The sequence below is a fragment of the Conger conger genome, chromosome 1 (assembly GCF_963514075.1).
Source record: "Conger conger chromosome 1, fConCon1.1, whole genome shotgun sequence".
Lineage (NCBI taxonomy): Eukaryota > Metazoa > Chordata > Actinopteri > Anguilliformes > Congridae > Conger > Conger conger.
In genome coordinates, this window is record NC_083760.1 from 78142580 (window position 1) to 78161675 (window position 19096).

General features: G+C 42.9%; 1 protein-coding gene across 12 annotated transcripts in view; it reads left to right on the forward strand.

Annotated features, from left to right (window-relative positions):
* Positions 1–19096, forward strand: part of LOC133124318 (mucin-2-like) — a 135353-nt gene that overhangs the window by 20545 nt on the left and 95712 nt on the right. For 4 of the 12 annotated variants that reach the window (XR_009708312.1, XM_061235421.1, XM_061235430.1 and 1 more), the window contains exons 3-4: positions 4500–4561; positions 4933–4959. Coding sequence is in view for 11 of the 12 variants with exons in the window: in XM_061235421.1 (XP_061091405.1) it covers positions 4500–4561; positions 4933–4959 (89 nt within the window). In the remaining variant the exon portion in view is untranslated. Of the gene's footprint in view, positions 1–3663; positions 3777–4488; positions 4562–4932; positions 4960–19096 lie in introns of all 12 variants that reach the window. The other 8 variants (XM_061235473.1, XM_061235464.1, XM_061235481.1 and 5 more) reach the window with 6 other exon arrangements.

Here is a 19096-nt window from a genome sequence, read left to right on the forward strand (position 1 = left end):
ACACATTAATCAAGATTTCACAGATTCCACATCAATGTGAATGTGCCAGAGTAAGCTAATGAGTTCATTTTCATCTGTAGTCCCTAAGCGGCATGTCTATGGACTGTGGGAGGAAACCCACACAGACACGGGGAGAACATGCAAACTCCATACAGAAAGGTCTGGGTGGAGCTTGAACCCAGAACCTTCTTATTGTGAAGCAACAGTGCTACCCACTGTGCCCAATGTCATGTCATGTATTACAAATTTAGAGAATAACTCTTAACTGCACTTGTAAATAATATATTATGTAGTGCTTAATACAGTGCTGTTATGTTATGTTATGTTATGTTATGTTAATATGATATACTATGAGACTCATATGCATTTATATAGATGTTGGACCCAGAGAACTTAAAAAAGCAAAATATTGTTTATTCACCTTGAAACCATGAATTATGTCAGTTTCTGTTTATGCCCACTAGAGGCCGCCAGTTCCCAAGCTCTACTGTATTTCATTTGTGTCTTTTTGGTCATCCCTCATCGTCATTATATTATTAGTTTCCCTTTGTATTTAGTGTCCAGGTTCCGACCTTGTATTTGCTGGGTTTTAGTGGTGAGCTTGGGTTGTTGCTAGCCGCTAGCAATGCTGTTTCTAGGCTCTTGTTTTGCTCCCTTGTGTTCTCATGTTTGTTTTGTTGTGTTCCTCGTGAAAGTATTTTTGTTCACACTTATCTCTGGTTCCTAACTCCCTCCTTCTCTGCATTTGGATTCAGCCCAATGATAAATGTATGCTTTTGAGAGACACATAAGAGTTGTATAATTGGCTGTTCTCAGATTATTATTATTTTTTTACAATTTAGTATTGAGTTCAAGTAGGTTGTGCTGTATTAGTGCAAAATGAATTCTTAAAAAATATTTGTTTCCTCTATCTCTGTGAATACATACATTTGATTCTTCACTAAGAGCAACCCTTGGTGCGATTTACCTCTCACTGCCTCACAGAGCATTCATTTACTTTCTGCTCAGAGGTGCAGAGGATGCCCCTGTAAGGAGTCAGTGGGCTCTTCCCAATCGCTTGATTTTCTCCTCATTCTTCCTTTCCTTGCTCCAGACAAGGGCGGTTACCACATCCTGCGCCATTGGCGTTTGCATTAGCTGCACAGCTTGGAGCGGTGAGAGCAATGAGCTGGAGGCAGTACAGAGACACACAGGACATACCTTGAACCTTAATGAAGAGTATTGACTTTAAGTGTAAAATTCCACAACTCTTCTTAGAAATGGTTGACTATATGTTTGCACAAACATACTGAGTGCAACATTCTAACATCATAAAAATGCACACACAGAGCCTGTAAAAGCACAAAAATATTTAGACCAATTCTGCACAGTCATGATTCAAAACCAACATTGTCTGCAGATGTATTTCAATCTCTTTTGAAGTGTCCCACGATTATCGGGCATTCAATTACGAAACCACTTTTTTATGGGAAAGTGACATTGCATTGACATAATTATAATATGGTCCCAAACACATGAACTGTATGTGAAAATTATAATCCCCTTCTTCCAATCTTGAATTTCAATCAATTGAATGCCTTCAGTCACAATGCTGTACCTACTGAATAGTACCAGTTGGTTTGCCTGAAAATCCTCACTATTGAAGCCACTGTGGATCTCGGCAAGTGTGGTTGAAGCCCCGAACCTGCTTCCCTCAGGGACAGACCATGATTTACCACATGATCAATGACTGTGGCTCTGATTTCATCAGACACAACTGTTCTTGCTCTTCCACAACATCTTCTTCCTCTACTTTTGGCTGCATCCATTTCCCCCACCAAGGCGAAAGAATGCAAATGCCAATCCAAAGATGGCCCCTTTTTTATTTGTGGTAACGGGGCACAAACAAAAAAGACCTGGGTAGGTAGTTCACTGAAATGACAGCCAGGTGTTTCAGCAGTCCATATACAGCAGTAATAGTGGAAAAATCTCTTCAGTGACAACTACATCTATATTTTCCCCATATACATGCACAATTCAATGCAAGTATGACCATTTTTGCATAGATGGTAACAAGGCCGTGAACAAAAAAATTGAATAAACTGAATAAACTTTCTGCTAAAATCAGAATGATCTGGCTTACGTATTTCAAGCATATAGTTTCATTTTTCTGTCAAAATGCAACATATTTCCATCTACAGTGATCAGAATTTTATTGGGTTTTGAACTGAAAGTTAACTTTTGAACAGAGTATCCAAATGTCTGCAAAATTTGTTGTATTTGTACAGACTCTTGCTGGTAGTGAACACTGACTGAGAGAGGCATTCATGAATTTTGGAAGAAGTGGTGATTGAATGCCTTTAGAATGAAAGCAATGCAAAAATATCCACAGTTTAGTTCACATAGTCTATTTATATGGTGAATGTGTTAAGTGTTAACAAAAAAAAAGTGGACATGGTATTGAGACAAGTGTGAAAACGATTGTAAAAAACTGTAATAAAGAGTATTGACTTTAAGTGTAAAAGTCCACAACTCTTCTTAGAAATGGTTAATATTCGAACATCATAAAAATGCGAACACAGTACACAGCCTGTAAAAGCACAAAAACGTTTAGACCAATTCTGCACAGTCACGATTCAAAACCAGTCTGCAGATGTATTTCAATCTCTTTTGAAGTGTCCCATGATTATCAGGCATTATAGCCTAACTTATAGCATTGATTGCTTGAGTGAACAGATGTATCAAGGGCTGCAGAAAGGTGTTCCAGATGGAATCTATCTTCATTCTTTTCAGTATATTAGTGACAAGCTTTACTGAAACAATTTTTTTTAATAACATTTAATTTATTTGGCCCCAAACTTGCTTCTGTTAATGCCATTTGCTCACAGTGCAATATATTGTAGTTCAGAAAAGAAAAATACAATACAATCAATTACTTTGGAAGAAGTGTTGATTGAATGCCTTTAGTATCAAAGCAATGCAAAAATATCCACAGTTTAGTTCACATGGTCTATTGATATGGTGAATGTGTTAATTGTTTTGAAAAAGTGGACATGGTATTGAGACAAGTGTGAAAACGATTGTAAAAAACTAATATACGACGCGCTCAACGGATGTGGTGAAGATCTACTGCAGTCTTCATGACCTTTTGTCCACAGAAGCTGCTTACTGCGCATGGTTGCTCAAGTCTGGACTTCTTAAAGAGACAGGACCACATTCCTGATTTTTTGAACAATTGAAATGAACCAAAATTAATACTGCCCCCAAAACATTCTATACTGCATGTAACAGAATTGGTTGAAGATTCAAACATAAGATGCTTTTCATTTCCATCAATTATTACTTGTAAAGCCAAATATATATTATTCTAGTCATTATTGAATAAACTAATTTTATAATAAAAAAGAAATTGAGCTGTCCTGCATTTATACCACATGAGACTAAAGCAATAGACCTCAGTACAGTGATACACCTTACTGTTTGCACCACAACTCATTGATAATACGTCACACTATCCTTCAAGAAGGTACAGGTGTCCTCGCAGGCAAGCACCGATCAGATATCATCAGTGTGTGCTGCCAGCACAAGCAAGTCCACACTACAGTGCCTGAGGGCACGACCTAGACTATCCATCAAATATTTAGCATTGGAGAGCTGATCCTCATCTCAACTGCACTGTCTCAGCTGTTCAATGGAGGACCACTGCAGAAGAGATTACCACTGGAACCAAACTGGCCGAGTTGAAGAGGTTCGGCTTACTGTGATATATCACTCAACATCAGCATGAAGTCAGAAAGGTAAAAAAGTTATTTTAAAAAAGACATTACTATGGAGAAATGTATTTTTAAACAAATTCGTAGTTTTAACAAGGTGGAACATGTAAAGAGGAATTCAATTTAAATCATATTATCAAACTTAAAGTGAGTTGGTTCATTAGATATCATAAACTCTCTTCAATCCAACATATTGAAGTATGTTGAAGTACATTGCTCTAACATGAAATGGCTGAGTTGGTCTAATGTAAGTTAAACTGTAATGTAACTACTTATCTGAACCAATTCTTTTTGCGTTAGATTCATGTTATATTTAGAGGTAACGCCAATGGATTTTTTTCTTGGAGTTACCTATATGAATTGGATGGAATGTTTTTCATGTAATTAAACTATCCAATTACCTGACTTCAGAGCAGTAGAGGCACTGACACCCTCATTTATTACAAACAACCGGTACATTTCTCCCATCAATTACTGTAATGTACATGACATGTAGGCCCACAAATAATTTGAAAACTGAAATTTGAAACCTGTCACAATCCAGAGCCCTAGTCCAATGGAAGATCCCCAACTGGGAGTCAAAATGATTACTCTTTGAGCTACAAGCCGAGTTCCCTCACTTAAAATGTGCAAAAATGCAACTGATCATGGTTGTGGCTTCTTTTCCCACCTCAACCTACTTCCGTATTCAAACAATGGTGTGAGTCAGTATGCACTTTTCTTTCTGCTCATTGAGGTGATGCTCAGCTTTGAAATGCAGTCCCAGTTCTACCCCACTCTGCTGCTGGCTTTTTCCATCCAGCTGGACTGTGAGTCAAACTTTTTTCCCTCTATTCTTCTTCCTCCTTCTCTTTCTGTCTTCTCTCTCTGTCCTTGCAGCCGCGATTTGTCTTCTATTTCTCTCTAAATGGTAAATGTCTGCATTTATATAGCGCCTTTATCCAAAGCACTGTACAATTGATACCTCTGTGGATAGTGCAAATGTAATGTTTTTTATTCTGGATTTTTATTCATGATTATATGGATTATTTCCCTTTTACTCTAAACTCATCACATTTTTACACATAGTCATACCTCTGGCTGATCATGGCATGACAGAGAAAGTTGAATTCAACAATAACCATCTGGAGGACTGTTTTGATCAAACGTTCATTTGTTTCATTTGCATTATATTTGCCAGATTTCACATGGCCCACTGATGCTAAAGGTCAGTATAAATTGTCAAAATGTACCTCAGCGCCCTTCTGATCTCTGTAGCCAGGTTCAATATGATCTCTGTCGCCAGATTCAATATGCTGTCCCAATGATTAGTGCAAGCAAAATGATTCTTCTGTGCATTATGTTACTCTGTTCTGTGTGTGCATTGTGAAATCATTGAACTCTGTAAATAACCACACCAAGACAGCATATTTCAATAGATCTAAATGGGGTTTCTGCAGAAATTCTTGCAAGTGACCTAAAACCACTGATACAGTCTCAGGAAATAACAATGTGTTTTGGCAAACACCACTTTAGTCAGGCAGACACTGCTTTCTTATAGCTGTAAACAATTGCTAGGCCCTGGCATAAACAACAAAACACACTTTTTTGGATATTAATCAGTTTTGCATTTCTGCTCAGTGATGTGTGTTCCACTTTCACAGAGCTACAGAAACCAGAGATTAATGTGCATGCCCCTAAAGACAAGAATGTGGCTCTAGCCTGTGAGATGAATCTGAAAACCCCAGCTGTAAATACCAGCTGTTACCTGTATGTTGGAGACTCGTCTCAGCCGTACAGAAGTACATGGACCACCAATGGGAAGGTCTGCAGCTTTATTGTGGAACTGCAGCGCCTGCAGCAGCGCCTGCAGGCTTTGAGGGCAGGAGAAGTGAGCTGTGATTACGCTGTGAACACAAACCCACACTCTCATTCTCCACGCAGTGACAGAAAACAGGTACCAGGTGAGTCACTCACTGTACTTACAGTTTGACAATGTTGTTGTGTCGTGAGAAGGTTATGAATCACAATTTGTGATTCACTCATAACCATTTATTCAATGTCTCAAAATCTCACTTTCACACTCTATTTCCAGGACTCTCTCCAGAACCAAAAACAGGTATTGTATATACTTTAATATACTGTATGTAATACTTTCCACATAGAGATTAATTTTGCATGGGTTTGGAAGATTTCACCATTACAATATCACAATGAAATATTTTTTTAAATATAGGAAATATGTTTAATATATTTTATTCTGTATTTTCCCGCGATTTGTCTTCTAGTTCTCTCTAAATGGTAAATGTCTGCATTTATATAGCGCCTTTATCCAAAGCACTGTACAATTGATGCCTCTGTGGATAGTGCAAATGTAATTATTTTTATTATGTATTTTTATTCATGATTATATGGATTATTTCCCATTTGCTCTAAACTCATCACATTTTTACACATAGTCATACTTCTGGCTGATCATGGCATGTCAGAGAAAGTTGAATTTGACCTAAAACCACTGATACAGTCTCAGGAAATAACAATGTGTTTTGGCAAACACCACTTAATCAGGCAGACACTGCTTTCTTATAGCTGTAAACAATTGCTAGGCCCTGGCATAAACAACAAAACACACTTTTTTGGATATTAATCAGTTTTGCATTTCTGCTCAGTGATGTGTGTTCCACTTTCACAGAGCAGCTACAGAAAGCAGTGATTTCTGTAGATATCCTTGAAGACAAGGATGTGATGCTAGCCTGTCAGATGAATCTGAAAACCCCAGCTGTAAATACCAGCTGTTACCTGTATGTTGGAGACTCGTCTCAGCCGTACAGAAGTACATGGACCACCAATGGGAAGGTCTGCAGCTTTATTGTGGAACTGCAGCGCCTGCAGGCTTTGAGGACGGGAGAAGTGAGCTGTGATTACGCTGTGAACACAAACCCACACTCTCATTCTCCACGCAGTGACAGAAAACAGGTACCAGGTGAGTCACTCACTGTACTTACAGTTTGAAAATGTTGTCATAAGGCTGGAAGATTTGTGTCATGAGAAGGTTATGAATCACAATTTGTGATTCACTCATAACCATTTATTCAATGTCTCAAAATCTTACTTTCACACTCTATTTCCAGGACTCTCTCCAGAACCAAAAACAGGTACTGTATATACTTTAATATACTGTATGTAATACTTTCCACATAGAGATTAATTTTGCATGGGTTTGGAAGATTTCACCATTACAATATCACAATGAAATATTTTTTTAAATATAGGAAATATGTTTAATATATTTTATTCTGTATTTTTCTGTACTCCAATTTTTCTGTACTCCAATTTGTGGGCCTGTTTCATTGCTGCTACTCTGTTCGGGACTAGCATGCACAGCCTCTGAAACCATGTAACCAGCTGCTCCATCTTTTCATCTGCACAGATGGTGCACAGTTAAATAAGCTGCCTGAATCCCCTGTGGATGAGTAGTTTTCTCTCTGAAAATATAAAATCAAGGTTCCGCCACATTTCACTAATGTTTAAGGTCTGTGACTGGACTGTGACTTGTGACTTGCAGAGAGCTGGAGCCAATATCAATGTCTGACAGTGAGGTTCCATTTTGAAAAACTGGCAAATGTAGCAATTTATGGATTTGCAGCATCACTTACAGTACTAATTATATTAACACACTAATATGTTTGTCAAACTAACAAACTGCAAATTGTGATATCCCTGATAAAATAGCATGGAGAGAGAGCGTTAACTGGAGGAGTTTGACTCCACTCAGCCCACTGCACTGATAACCAAGCAACATTTGCCCCTGTTGTGCACCCACGGCTGTCATATGAGCGTTATTTGGTGTCAGTTCCAGTTAAACTGTTCAATGCTGTGGTCAGTGTGAGCACAAGGGCGGTTACCACATCCTGCTCCATTAGCGTTAGCTGCACAGCTCAGAGCAGTGAGAGCAATGAGCTGGAGGCAGTACAGAGACACACAGGACATACCTTGAACCTTTTAAATGTAGAACTCTTCTTAGAAATGGTAGACTATATGTTCCTGTTGAAAGGCAGCATGGTTTTTCCTGTTGCACAGGCATACTGACAACTGTGTCATTTTCCTTACATTACAAAGAGTAAAATGGTTAAAGTTATGTACATGCACATCAATATGACACATGTTAAGGACTGCAGGACTTTCAATGGTCACGAGAGGAGGGGAATGACAACATGAACAACACAAATACTACAGTTATACAGTGAATAAACGTCATCATCAAAACACAAATAGTACAGTTATACAGTGAATAAAAATCATCATCAAAACACAAATAGTACAGTTATACAGTGAATAAAAATCATCATCAAAAACACAAATACTACAGTTATAAATTGAATAAACATCATCATCAAAAACACGAATACTGCAGTTATACAGTGAATAAACATCATCATCAAAAACAAGAATACTACAGTTATGAAGTGAATAAACATTAACATCATAGAAATGCACACACGGAGCCTGTGAAATTGCTGATTCAAATCCAACATGATCTATGTATTTCAATGCATTTTGATGTATCAAGGTCTGCAGAAAAGTATTCCAGCTGGAAGCTATCTTCATTCTTTTCAGTATATTAGCGACTAAGCTTTATTGAAACCAATATTTTTTTACAATATTTAATTTTACCCCAAACTTGCTTCTGCTAATACTTAATGACACTAATTTTGTAGATGTTGTGTAAATAAGGGTAACATGGGTGAGCATTGTAAGTTTAAAGAACATCACTGTACATAACAGTCACGGTGACATCAGTAATGTCTTGAATAGTTATATACAAACTTAATTCAGCAGAAGTGAAAGATTTTGTGTGACTGAATTCCTTCTATGACTGGTGGCTTGTAACATCTTAAAGTGTTTTCTCAGTCTATAAACATTTCAATTTACATTTACATTTCAAGATATTCAGTGTATTTATCAATTAAGGGTAAATTACGAAAACACTTTTTTATGGGAACGTCACATTGCATTTACCTAATTATCAGGTATTTGTTTTTCATATGTGTGTTGATTTAAAAGTATATTGCAAATACTCCCTAAATGGTGTGATGCTGGTCCCAAGCACATGAACTGTATGTGAAAATTGTAATCCCCTTCTCCCAATGTTGAATTTTATATTGTGTGTATATGAGAGTAGCATGCATGTTGTGGTGCCTCGGGGTAGATCCTGAGGCCGTGGGTGGGCCCAGCTAAAATCCAAGACACAGGAGTCAGTAATCCAGAAAAAATTAGTCTTTTTATTTTTTCTGTTTTCTCTTTTTTTTCATCGGTGTATTGCTGATAGCGCCCCCCCTCAGGGCAAGGGTAGGAAAACGGGAGAAAATAAAAGGGCCGTTGAGGCAAAACTAAATTAGGTTCTTCCCAGACCGGGGTATTCTTCAGGGCCTCCTTCCTTCTTCCCTCCTGGGCCGCGTCAGGGCTGGGGGAAGCACACAGAGATAGGGTAAGGTAAGGGTGCTAGATTATCCTCACATGTCCATTGGTAAAGGTGGGGCCTCCTTTTAGGTTCAATCCTCCAGGTCAGTACGACAGAGAATCTTTCCTCTGCTCTTCCTTCCTCAGCATAGGCGCCGACCGACTCCGTTTGCAGCCTCGACCGCGCCTTAAATATCTTCCCCTGCTCATTAGGGAAAAGGGCTGCAGCTGAGTCAGTAGTTTTCCACAGTGTTCACTTACGTGCGCTGTCCGGGGTCCTGGACTGCAGGTAGAGAGTTCTCTCTCTATGGTGCTGATCTCCCCATCACTTCCCTAGGAAAATAGACCCCTTCGCATACCTCTCCCAATGTGTAATGGTTGCAGGGTTGCGTTGTGCGGGCCCTTCTGGGGATCTCTACCCACGTGGCGCAACATGCAGGAGCAGGGGCGCCACATATTCCCCCCCTCAGCTCCAAGCCCCGGGCGGGAGCGTCTGCCCCTAGGCCATCCTCTCTTCTGGATAGCGCATCAGCATTCTGGTGCAGCTTCCCAGCGCGATGCTCCACCTTGAACCTGTAGGGTTGCAGCTCTAAAAACCAGCGGGTCACTCGGGCATTGCTGCCCCGGTTAAGGTACATCCATTTTAAGGGGGCATGATCAGTCACCAACAAGAACTCACGGTCGAGTAGGTAGTAGCGTAATTTACCTACTGCCCATTTGATGGCGAGGCATTCCTTCTCGACCGTGGTGTAATTCTTCTCATGGCTGAGGAGTTTCCGGCTGATGTACGTCACTGGGTGCTCCACTCCGTCCTGGATCTGCGAGAGTACAGCCCCAAGTCCCACTTCCGATGTGTCGGTCTGCAGCACAAAGGTTTTCTTTAAATCAGGGGTGATCAGTACCGGTTCCTCCCCCAGGGCTGCCCGTAAGTCCTGGAAGGCTGCAGTGGCGAGGGGGACTCTGGAACAAACTGTCGGTAGTACCCCACCAGACCCAGGAACATTCTCACCTGCTTCTTGGTGGCCGGTTGGGGCCAGGTGACGATGCTGTCGACCTTGTTCGACTGGGGCTTCACCCGTCCCCTCCCGACAGTGTGGCCAAGATAGGCCGCTTCCTCCAATCCGAGCCGGCACTTCGCAGGGTTAGCTGTCAGCCCGGCCTGCCTCAGTGACGTCAGCACAGCTTCGATCCTGCCGACGTGACTGTCCCAGTCCGTGCTGTATGATTAAGTCATCCAAGTGTGACGGGGGGGAGGGGGATAAGCCAGAGATACACCTGATTTCATTTCACATGATCAGGTTTAATGAGTCACCTGATGCTTTCTCCTCATGTGACCAGAAGTAATGCAGGTAAAATAGTATGCCAGGCAGCCGCTCTTTGTTTGAAAGTCGTTGGTGCGACAAACACAGTGGTAAGAGCACTGTTTGCATAGGGATTCTGCCGGCGGTGATCTAATACGAAGCGGGTAAGGGAAGCGCCTTTGTCTAAACCGCGTCTTTGTTGAAATTCTTTATGCATAGATCCGTCAATACATGCCGTAAGCTTATCAATTGCGTGATGTGTTTAAAACATTAAAGTGTATCAGTCGTTTGGTGCCTGGTTGTCATCTTTGGCTGTAGTACGTGCATGGTGCGCCAATACTCTCAGGTACTAAAAAAAGTCCAGCCGTTTATTGCGGTTTACCCATTAATGATGTACGTTTTTAAAATTGTAGCTCCCTCGTTCACGTCATGACCCAACAGAACGAAGGATGGCTAGCGGTATGAATGTTGATTGAGGATTTTATGAAGGTAAATGTTATGTATATTAAACAGTGTAATTTATGAATTCAAATCACCCAGAGGTAATACCCATGCGCTGCTGGGTATTGAATATGCATTCATTGTCTTTGTAGTTTTCTATGCTGAAAATATGTTCCAGTCTACATTGCAATTGTACATTGGCTAATGTAGTCTTGTTATTTTCAGGAGCGAATTGTAGCCACTGTTTTTCCCTACTTCAGAAAAAATGTCAAACTAGTGAGTCAAAGCTAGGTTGTAGGAAGTTACTCTGTGTGCCTTACTAGTGTGTAAAACCACCTCCAAGTTTGTTTGTTTGTTTATTATCTTTTTGTTTGTTTGGCGAGGCCTGTTCTTTTCTTTGCCAGCCGGGGCCGGGGGCATGCAGAGGGGTGGTAATATACATGCCAGTCCAGCTAGTGTGCTGTGGTCATAGGCAGTGTTGTCTTTGGTGGGGCCTTTTACTAAGTGTGTGATGCAGTAACTTTACTGGCTATGCTGGATTTGTAGTGGGCTAATCGTAATAATTTATTGGAGGATTTGTAGTGGATTCTTCCCTAAGTGTGGTGCATAATTGAACTGATTGTGGCACTCTATGGTGTAGTATATACCTAACTTGTGCGTGCAGCTAAGCCGACTATAGCACTTCTATGGTATAGTATATAGCTGGCTGTTACCTCTGGGTGATTCTGATCTCAGCTGGCCTCCCCTTTTGTTTTCCTCGCCCTTATGGGAATGATTATGTATTTTGGTTTTCCTCAAATTGTAGTAGGCCTAATAGCCTGGCTGTAGCTTAGGCAATGACTCATTGTAGTGGGTGATGTCAGGTATGCTATTGGAATAGTATGTGTAATATTTATAGATACTATTTATACAACAACTCTTTTTCCACCTTGAACAAAGTCTTTATTGATATATATTCTACGTCAACCAAAATACACCAGAAATTAAAGTGCATTATTTTTGTACACCGTCTCCTCGTGCATTCATTCATTTGATTACCTGATAGTGGGGAATACCGGGTTACTCCCGGACCTAGTTACTCAGACCCTTAGTGATCTCTTTTAGTGTGGTCTAGGTTACACAAGTAGGCTGCGCAATACATGTGGTGGGGCCGTAACACCTGGTCCATCAATCGCTGGAACGTGGCTGGGGCTCCATGTACGCCGAAGGGGAGGACTGTGTACTGGTAGAGGCCCGTGGGGGTCGCAAAGGCCGTCTTCTCCCTGGCACGGGGGGTTAGGGGAACTTGCCAATATCCCCGCGTCAGGTCCAGGGTGCTTATGAATCGGGCGGGTCCCAGCTGCTCGATGAGTTCGTCCACTCGCGGCATGGGGTATGCGTCACACAGGGAGATATCGTTCAGCCGGCGGAAGTCGTTGCAGAACCGCCAGCTCCCATCCGGCTTGGGGACCAGCACCACGGGACTGGACCAGGCACTGCGGCTTTCCTCAATGACCCCGAGGTCAAGCATTTTCCTCACCTCCTCCTGTATGGCGTGTCTGCGAGCTTCCGGGATTCGGTAGGGTCGTAGCTTCACCGTCTTCCCTGGTTCGGTGCTGATGTCGTGGGTGATCAGGTGGGTGCGGCCAGGCATAGTCGAGAAGACGTCCCGGTTCCGGTCGACCAGCTCACGTAGCGCTTGCTTCTGTCGGCAGCTCAACTGCTCTCCAATCCTCACATCAGGGGTCGGTGGTGGGACACACTGGGCGGAGAGGGCTGGGGTCGGAGCGGGGGGTGGCTCATGCCATCTCTTCATCAGATTAACATGGTAGATCTGGAGGTGGCGTCGTCGCCCCGGCTGCCTCACCCGGTAGTTCACTGGTCCCGTGCGCTCCACGACCTCATACGGCCCATGCCATTGGGCCAGAAATTTACACTCACTGGTGGGGACTAGGCGGCACGGATGGTGCAGTGGGTAGCACTGCCACCTCACAGCAAGGAGGTCCTGGGTTCGAATCCCCGTCGGCTGGGGCCTCTCTGTGTGGAGTTTGCATGTTCTCCCCGTGTCTGCGTGGGTTTCCTCCGGGTACTCCGGTTTCCTCCCACAGTCCAAAGACATGCAGGTTAGGCTGATTGGAGAGTCTAAATTGTCCATAGGTATGAGTGTGTGAGTGAATGGTGTGTGTGCCCTGCGATGGACTGGCGACCTGTCCAGGGTGTATTCCTGCCTTTCGCCCAATGTATGCTGGGATAGGCTCCAGCCCCCTGCGACCCTGTTCAGGATAAGCAGGTTCAGATAATGGATGGATGGATGGACGGTTATACAGCCTGGCTTGCTCTTGTTGGACCTGTTCCATGTGGGCCCTCATCATGGGCCAGATCTGGGCCATCCGCCGGTCCATTTGTTCCACGTGTTCGATCAGGCTGCGGGTTTTGGACGGTTACTGTTCCCAGGCCTCCTTTGCCAGGTCTAGTAATCCCCGAGGTCGTCGGCCATATAATAGTTCAAACGGAGCGAAGCCGGTCATGCTCTGGGGTACCTCTCTGACTGAAAAGAGGAGATAGGGTAAGAGCTGGTCCCAGTCCTTACCGTCAGTCTCAATTGTCTTCCTCAGCATGGACTTGAAGGTTTTGTTGAATCTCTCCACTAGCCCATCGGTTTGGGGTGGTAGACGGAGGTCCGCAGTTGGGTCACGTGTAGCAGCCGGCACATCTCTTTTAGGACCCCTGACATGAAGCATGTCCCTTGGTCTGTCAGGAGTTCCTCCGCTATCCCGACCCAGCTAAAGAGCATGAACAACTCCTTGGCCACTGCCTTTCCTGTCGCAGTCCTGAGCGGGATAGCTTCTGGGTAGCGAGTCGCATAGTCCAAGATCACCAGGATATACCGATGTCCCCGGCTGGACTTCGGCAAGGGCCCCAGGATGTCCATCGCGATCCTCCTGAAGGGTACACCGATGACAGGAAGGGGGATTAGTGGGTTTCGCAGGGTTACCTTAGGGCTATGGAGTTGGCACACAGCGCAGTGGCGGCAGTAGTCCTCCACAGCCTTTTTCACCCCGGGCCAATAGAACCTCGCCAGGATCCTCTCGTAGGTCTTCTCCCTTCCCAGATGGGCTCCCAGTAGGTGAGTGTGGCCTAAATAGAGGACTCGGGACACAAACGGTTGGGGTATGAGCAGCTGCTCGACTTTCTCCCCCTGTGGGTTACCTACTCGATAGAGCAGGTCACGTTTTACCCTGAAGAAGGGATAAGCTGGTGTACTCACTGCCCCTTGGGGTACCCCGTTAATGTCTCGGGCGTCTCTCCAGGCTTGAGCGAACTTGGGCTCGTTTAGTTGGGCGGTGCCGAAGCGGGTGGGCGCGTGGAGATAGGCGACAGAGTTCAACCACCGCTTCCTGCAGGGCCCGCTGGGACTTTGCCAGCTCGGTGATGATTCCATCATCATCCCTCGGGACTCCTCCTCTGCTTCTGCCTCTTGCATCTCGGCCAGGGTAGGTGCAGCCAGCCGTGTCCTTCGTCTCCCTTCACTGGGGGGTGTGGCCTCCATTCACGTTGAACTCAGTCGCGTTGGTTCTTCCGTCCAGACCAACTTTCCCAGCGTGGCATCAGTGTGCCCGCATTCTCCACCATATGTGGTGCCTCGGGGTAAATCCTGAGGCCGTGGGTGGGCCCAGCTGAAATCCAAGACACAGGAGTCAGTAATCCAGAAAAAATTAGTCTTTTTATTTTTTCTGTTTTCTTTTTTTTTTCGTCGGGGTATTGCTGATAGCGCCCCCCCTCAGGGCAAAGGTAGGAAATGGGAGAAAATAAAAGGGCCGTTGAGGCAAAACTAAATTAGGTTCTTCCCAGACCGGGGTATTCTTCAGGGCCTCCTTCCTTCTTCCCTCCTGGGCCGCGTCAGGGCTGGGGGAAGCACACAGAGATAGGGTAAGGTAAGGGTGCTCGATTATCCTCACGTGTCCATTGGTAAAGGTGGGGCCTCCTTTTAGGTTCAATCCTCCAGGTCAGTACAGCAGAGGATCTTTCCTCTGCTCTTCCTTCCTCAGCATAGGCGCCGACCGACTCCATTTGCAGCCTCGACCGCACCTTAAATATCTTCCCCTGCTCATTAGGGAAAAGGGCTGCAGCTGAGTCAGTAGTTTTCCACAGTGTTCACTTATGTGCGCTGTCCGGGGTTCTGGACTGCAGGTAGAGAGTTCTCTCTCCATGGTGCTGATCTCCCCATCACTTCCCTAGGAAAATAGACCCCTTCGCATTCCTCTCCCAATGCGTAACGGTTGCAGGGTTGCGTTGTGCGGGCCCTTCTGGGGTTCTCTACCCACGTGGCGCAACATGCAGGAGCAGGGGCCACAATGTCCTTTCTCAACAGAAAGGTTACAGAAACCAGACATTTCTGTGGAAAGATCTGAGCATAACAGGGTGATGGTTGACATAGTCTGTAAGACAAAACTGGAAAACCCCACATCTGAAACTATCATCTGTTACCTGTACATTGGAGACTCACCTGAGGCTTCCAGAACAGCTCAGAACAAAGGGGAACACTGTACCTTTACTGTGGGTACTAGTGACGTGCAGGGCAGGGAGGTGAGCTGTGATTATAGTGTGAATACGGAACCTCTTTCTCCACGCAGTGGCCGGGCCACAGTAGGTAAGTCACTCTTTAACATTGTTGGTTTTGCTCTTGCATTGTGTTCCTGGTTTATTTATGTATTTATTTATCTACTTATGTATTGCACTGTGTACAGTACAGCAGTGGCTGTGCAAGATATCTTTTTTTTTTCTTTTTTTTTATAAACTTTATTTCGTACAATTAAAATAAGAACAAAATAACAATGATAATAAGTCCGAAATGGAATAGGAAGAAGCAAAGCTTTTCCAGTCCTATCCCAATCTTAACACTTAATAATTACAATTGTAGAAAAAATAAAGTAATAAAGTTTTTAGGTTTGTAAATTCATCAATTTCAGTCCTGTGGTGTAATCAAACAAAAACGTTTACCACTAGCAAGTGGCACATTCTCCTTCTTCGCGTCTGTACCTTGTAAAAATATATTTTTTGTACATTTTGTACTTTTTAAATTCCATTACATTTATACTCTGTTTAATTTTTTCCTCGAGACCATTCCACAACACCACACCACAAATCGAAATACACATACTTTTAATATTAGTCCGAGCATAATGCCGTTTCATATTTAATTCACCTCTTAAGTTGTATCCCCCCTCTCGCTCTGTGTGAACAGTCTTTGTATGTTACCAGGAAGCTGTTTATTTTTTGCTTTATACATTATTTGTGCGGTCTTGAATTCTACCAGATCTCTGAACTTTAAGGCATGCACTTTTAAAAACAGTATATTGGTGTGATCACGATATCCTACATTGTTAACTATCCGTATGGCTCTTTTTTGTAGTATGCATATTGATTGTGTATTGGTTTTGTAGGTGTTGCCCCATACTTCTACACAGTAATTCAGATATGGCAAAACAAGTGAACAATATAAAGTATACAATGCTCTCTCATTCAAAATGTGTCTTGCTTTTCCCAACACTCCAATGCTCCGTGCCACTTTTGCTTTCACATATTTGATATGGGGTTTCCAGCAGATTTTGTGGTCTAGAATCACACCCAGAAATGTATTTTCATACACTCGTTCTATATTTATATTATTGATCATCACTTTTACTTGTGTGTTTATTTTACGGTGTCCAAACAACATAAGTTTGGTTTTGTTCAGATTTAATGATAATTTATTGAAGTCAAACCAAGTTTTTAGTTTACTCATTTCTACTGTGACCACCTCCAAAAGCTGCTGCAGATTTTCCCCAGAACAGAAAATATTGGTGTCATCCGCAAATAATACAAATTTTAGCTTTTCATCCAGTTGAGTACAACCCCTCTGATACCATACTTTTCCAGTTTATTGATTAATAAGTGATGATCTATTGTATCAAATGCTTTTTTTAAATCTATAAATACTCCTACTGCATACTTCTTGTTATCTATAGAACTGGTAATTTCTTCAGTTAACTCAATTAATGCCATCGATGTGGTTCTGTTCGATCTGAATCCATACTGACAATCAGCTAACAATTTATACTTCTCAATGAAATTATCCAACCTGCTAGCAAAGTTTTTCCAATATTTTAGAGAACTGAGAGAGTAAAGACACCGGCCTGTAATTAGTGAATTGATTTCTGTCTCCATCTTTGTATAGTGGAATAACTTTAGCAGTTTTCATTTTACCTGGAAACACACCTGTTTTGAAAGACAAATTACAAATATAAGTGAAGGGTTTTGCAATGGCTTCAATTACTTTCTTGATTACAGCCATATCAATGTTATTCCAGTCTGTAGACCTTTTATTCTTACATTTGCTAACAGTGTCAATAATCTCCTTTTCAGTAACAGCTTTCAAAAACACTGAGCTCGGATTGCTATCTAAGAAATCCTCAACCTTTCCCCCTCCCTCTTCTGGCTGTGGATTTTTGATTTCAAGCGCTCTCTTTATCTCCTCGACTTCATCACTCTTCTTTGGGGGCATTTTGATGGCATTAGCTCTAGCTGGATTGAAGGAAGCCTGTAGGTATTCCAGATCTTGGCTGGAGCTGGAACCAGGGGCTGGTCTGGTGGTAGCTGGCAGGAGCCTTGGCCCAGCCTGATGGTAGCTGGCCTGCTCGAGCCTGGGCCTGGCCTGGTAGCAAGGCTGCCGGAGCTGTTTGGTTCACTGGATCCAGAGGTCTTTGATATTCCCACAGTTTCCCTTCCTCAGCATTTCAAATATTTCAATTGCAGTCTTTTTGTCTTTTTTGTCTGATACAAAAAAGCACTTAGAACTACTTGTGAAAACTTTGGTAAAGGAAATAATGAGGATTGAAGAGATTTCTGGCAGATTTTTGGCTGATCATTTCCCCAAGTTCCTTAGCACAGCACAACACTGTCGGCCAATTTGAGATCAAAATCTGTCAGCCATTTTGGATCCCTCAGCCATTTTGGATCATGGTCTTGTGAAGTATAATATTTCCAGACAAAATTAACAATTCTCCATCACACTCACAGTATCTCGACCTTCAAGTGGGCGTACCTGTGACTAGCATTGAAATGTGTCAATTTCCTGTGTGTCACATCTAGTCAAAGACAACATGCTACAGCACCATCTGTAGGCAGATACAATTAGTGAAGCTTATCATTCACATTTCAGTAATCGATGTACTCCTGAATGTGCGATTTCAATTCAATATTCTCTCATTCTCTCCTTATACAGCATATTGGTGATTTGAAATGTATAACTGTCAGTCGGTCCTATAACCTTCCATTTAAGAAAAGGCTGTGTGGGGTCAAGCCACGTTTTTTGTAGAAATGTGCCTACAATAAAGCTGTTCAGATGACAATAAATCATAACTGAATAATGGATTAAACTTAATTATGAACTAAATGGATTATTTAACTTTTGCAGGTAAACTTCCCAAAGCAGAGTTAGGATTGAGTCCTGCAGTAATTTCAGGAGAGGACTCAATGACACTGAGGTGCAGGGGACCTGGCTCTTCCCCTGTGTCCCACTGCACTTTCACCATTGATCAGAGAGCGATCAGTGGCTCAGATTGTGAGCGCTCAGTCACTGGAGCTGAGCTGCTCAGTGGGAGACACAGCGCACTCAATGAGATGACCATGAGATGTTTCTACAGTCTGGAGGGAAGACCAAGTCAATTTAGTGACTCGTCTACAGTAACTGTGCTGGGTAAGAGTTCATTGTTAAAATCTCCTGATGATTTCATGTTTCACCAGTATAAAACTACCCTAATCAATGTGTGCATGGGGTAAGAGATGCAGCTCCGTCACTCTAGCTCCTCCTGTCAGACCCCAACAAGTAAACCCATCAGGACACCCCTGTACATTTAGCCACAGGACACAACCACACTGAGACCCTGTGAATGCCTTTCTATGTATGATGTATTATTTGTGTTCCAGATCTGAAGAAGCCCAGTATCTCAGTCTCCATGAAAAACAATCAGGCACACATTCACTGTGAAGCCCCAGCTGACATCACTGGAGCAGAGTTCTTCCTGTATTCAACATTGAGTAAAACACTTGTGAACAGCACCCTGGCTGGAAAGGAAGAGCAAGCAGCCATTTTCTCTGTCCCCCGCAGCTCTGACTCCACTCTGATATACTGCTGCCTTTATC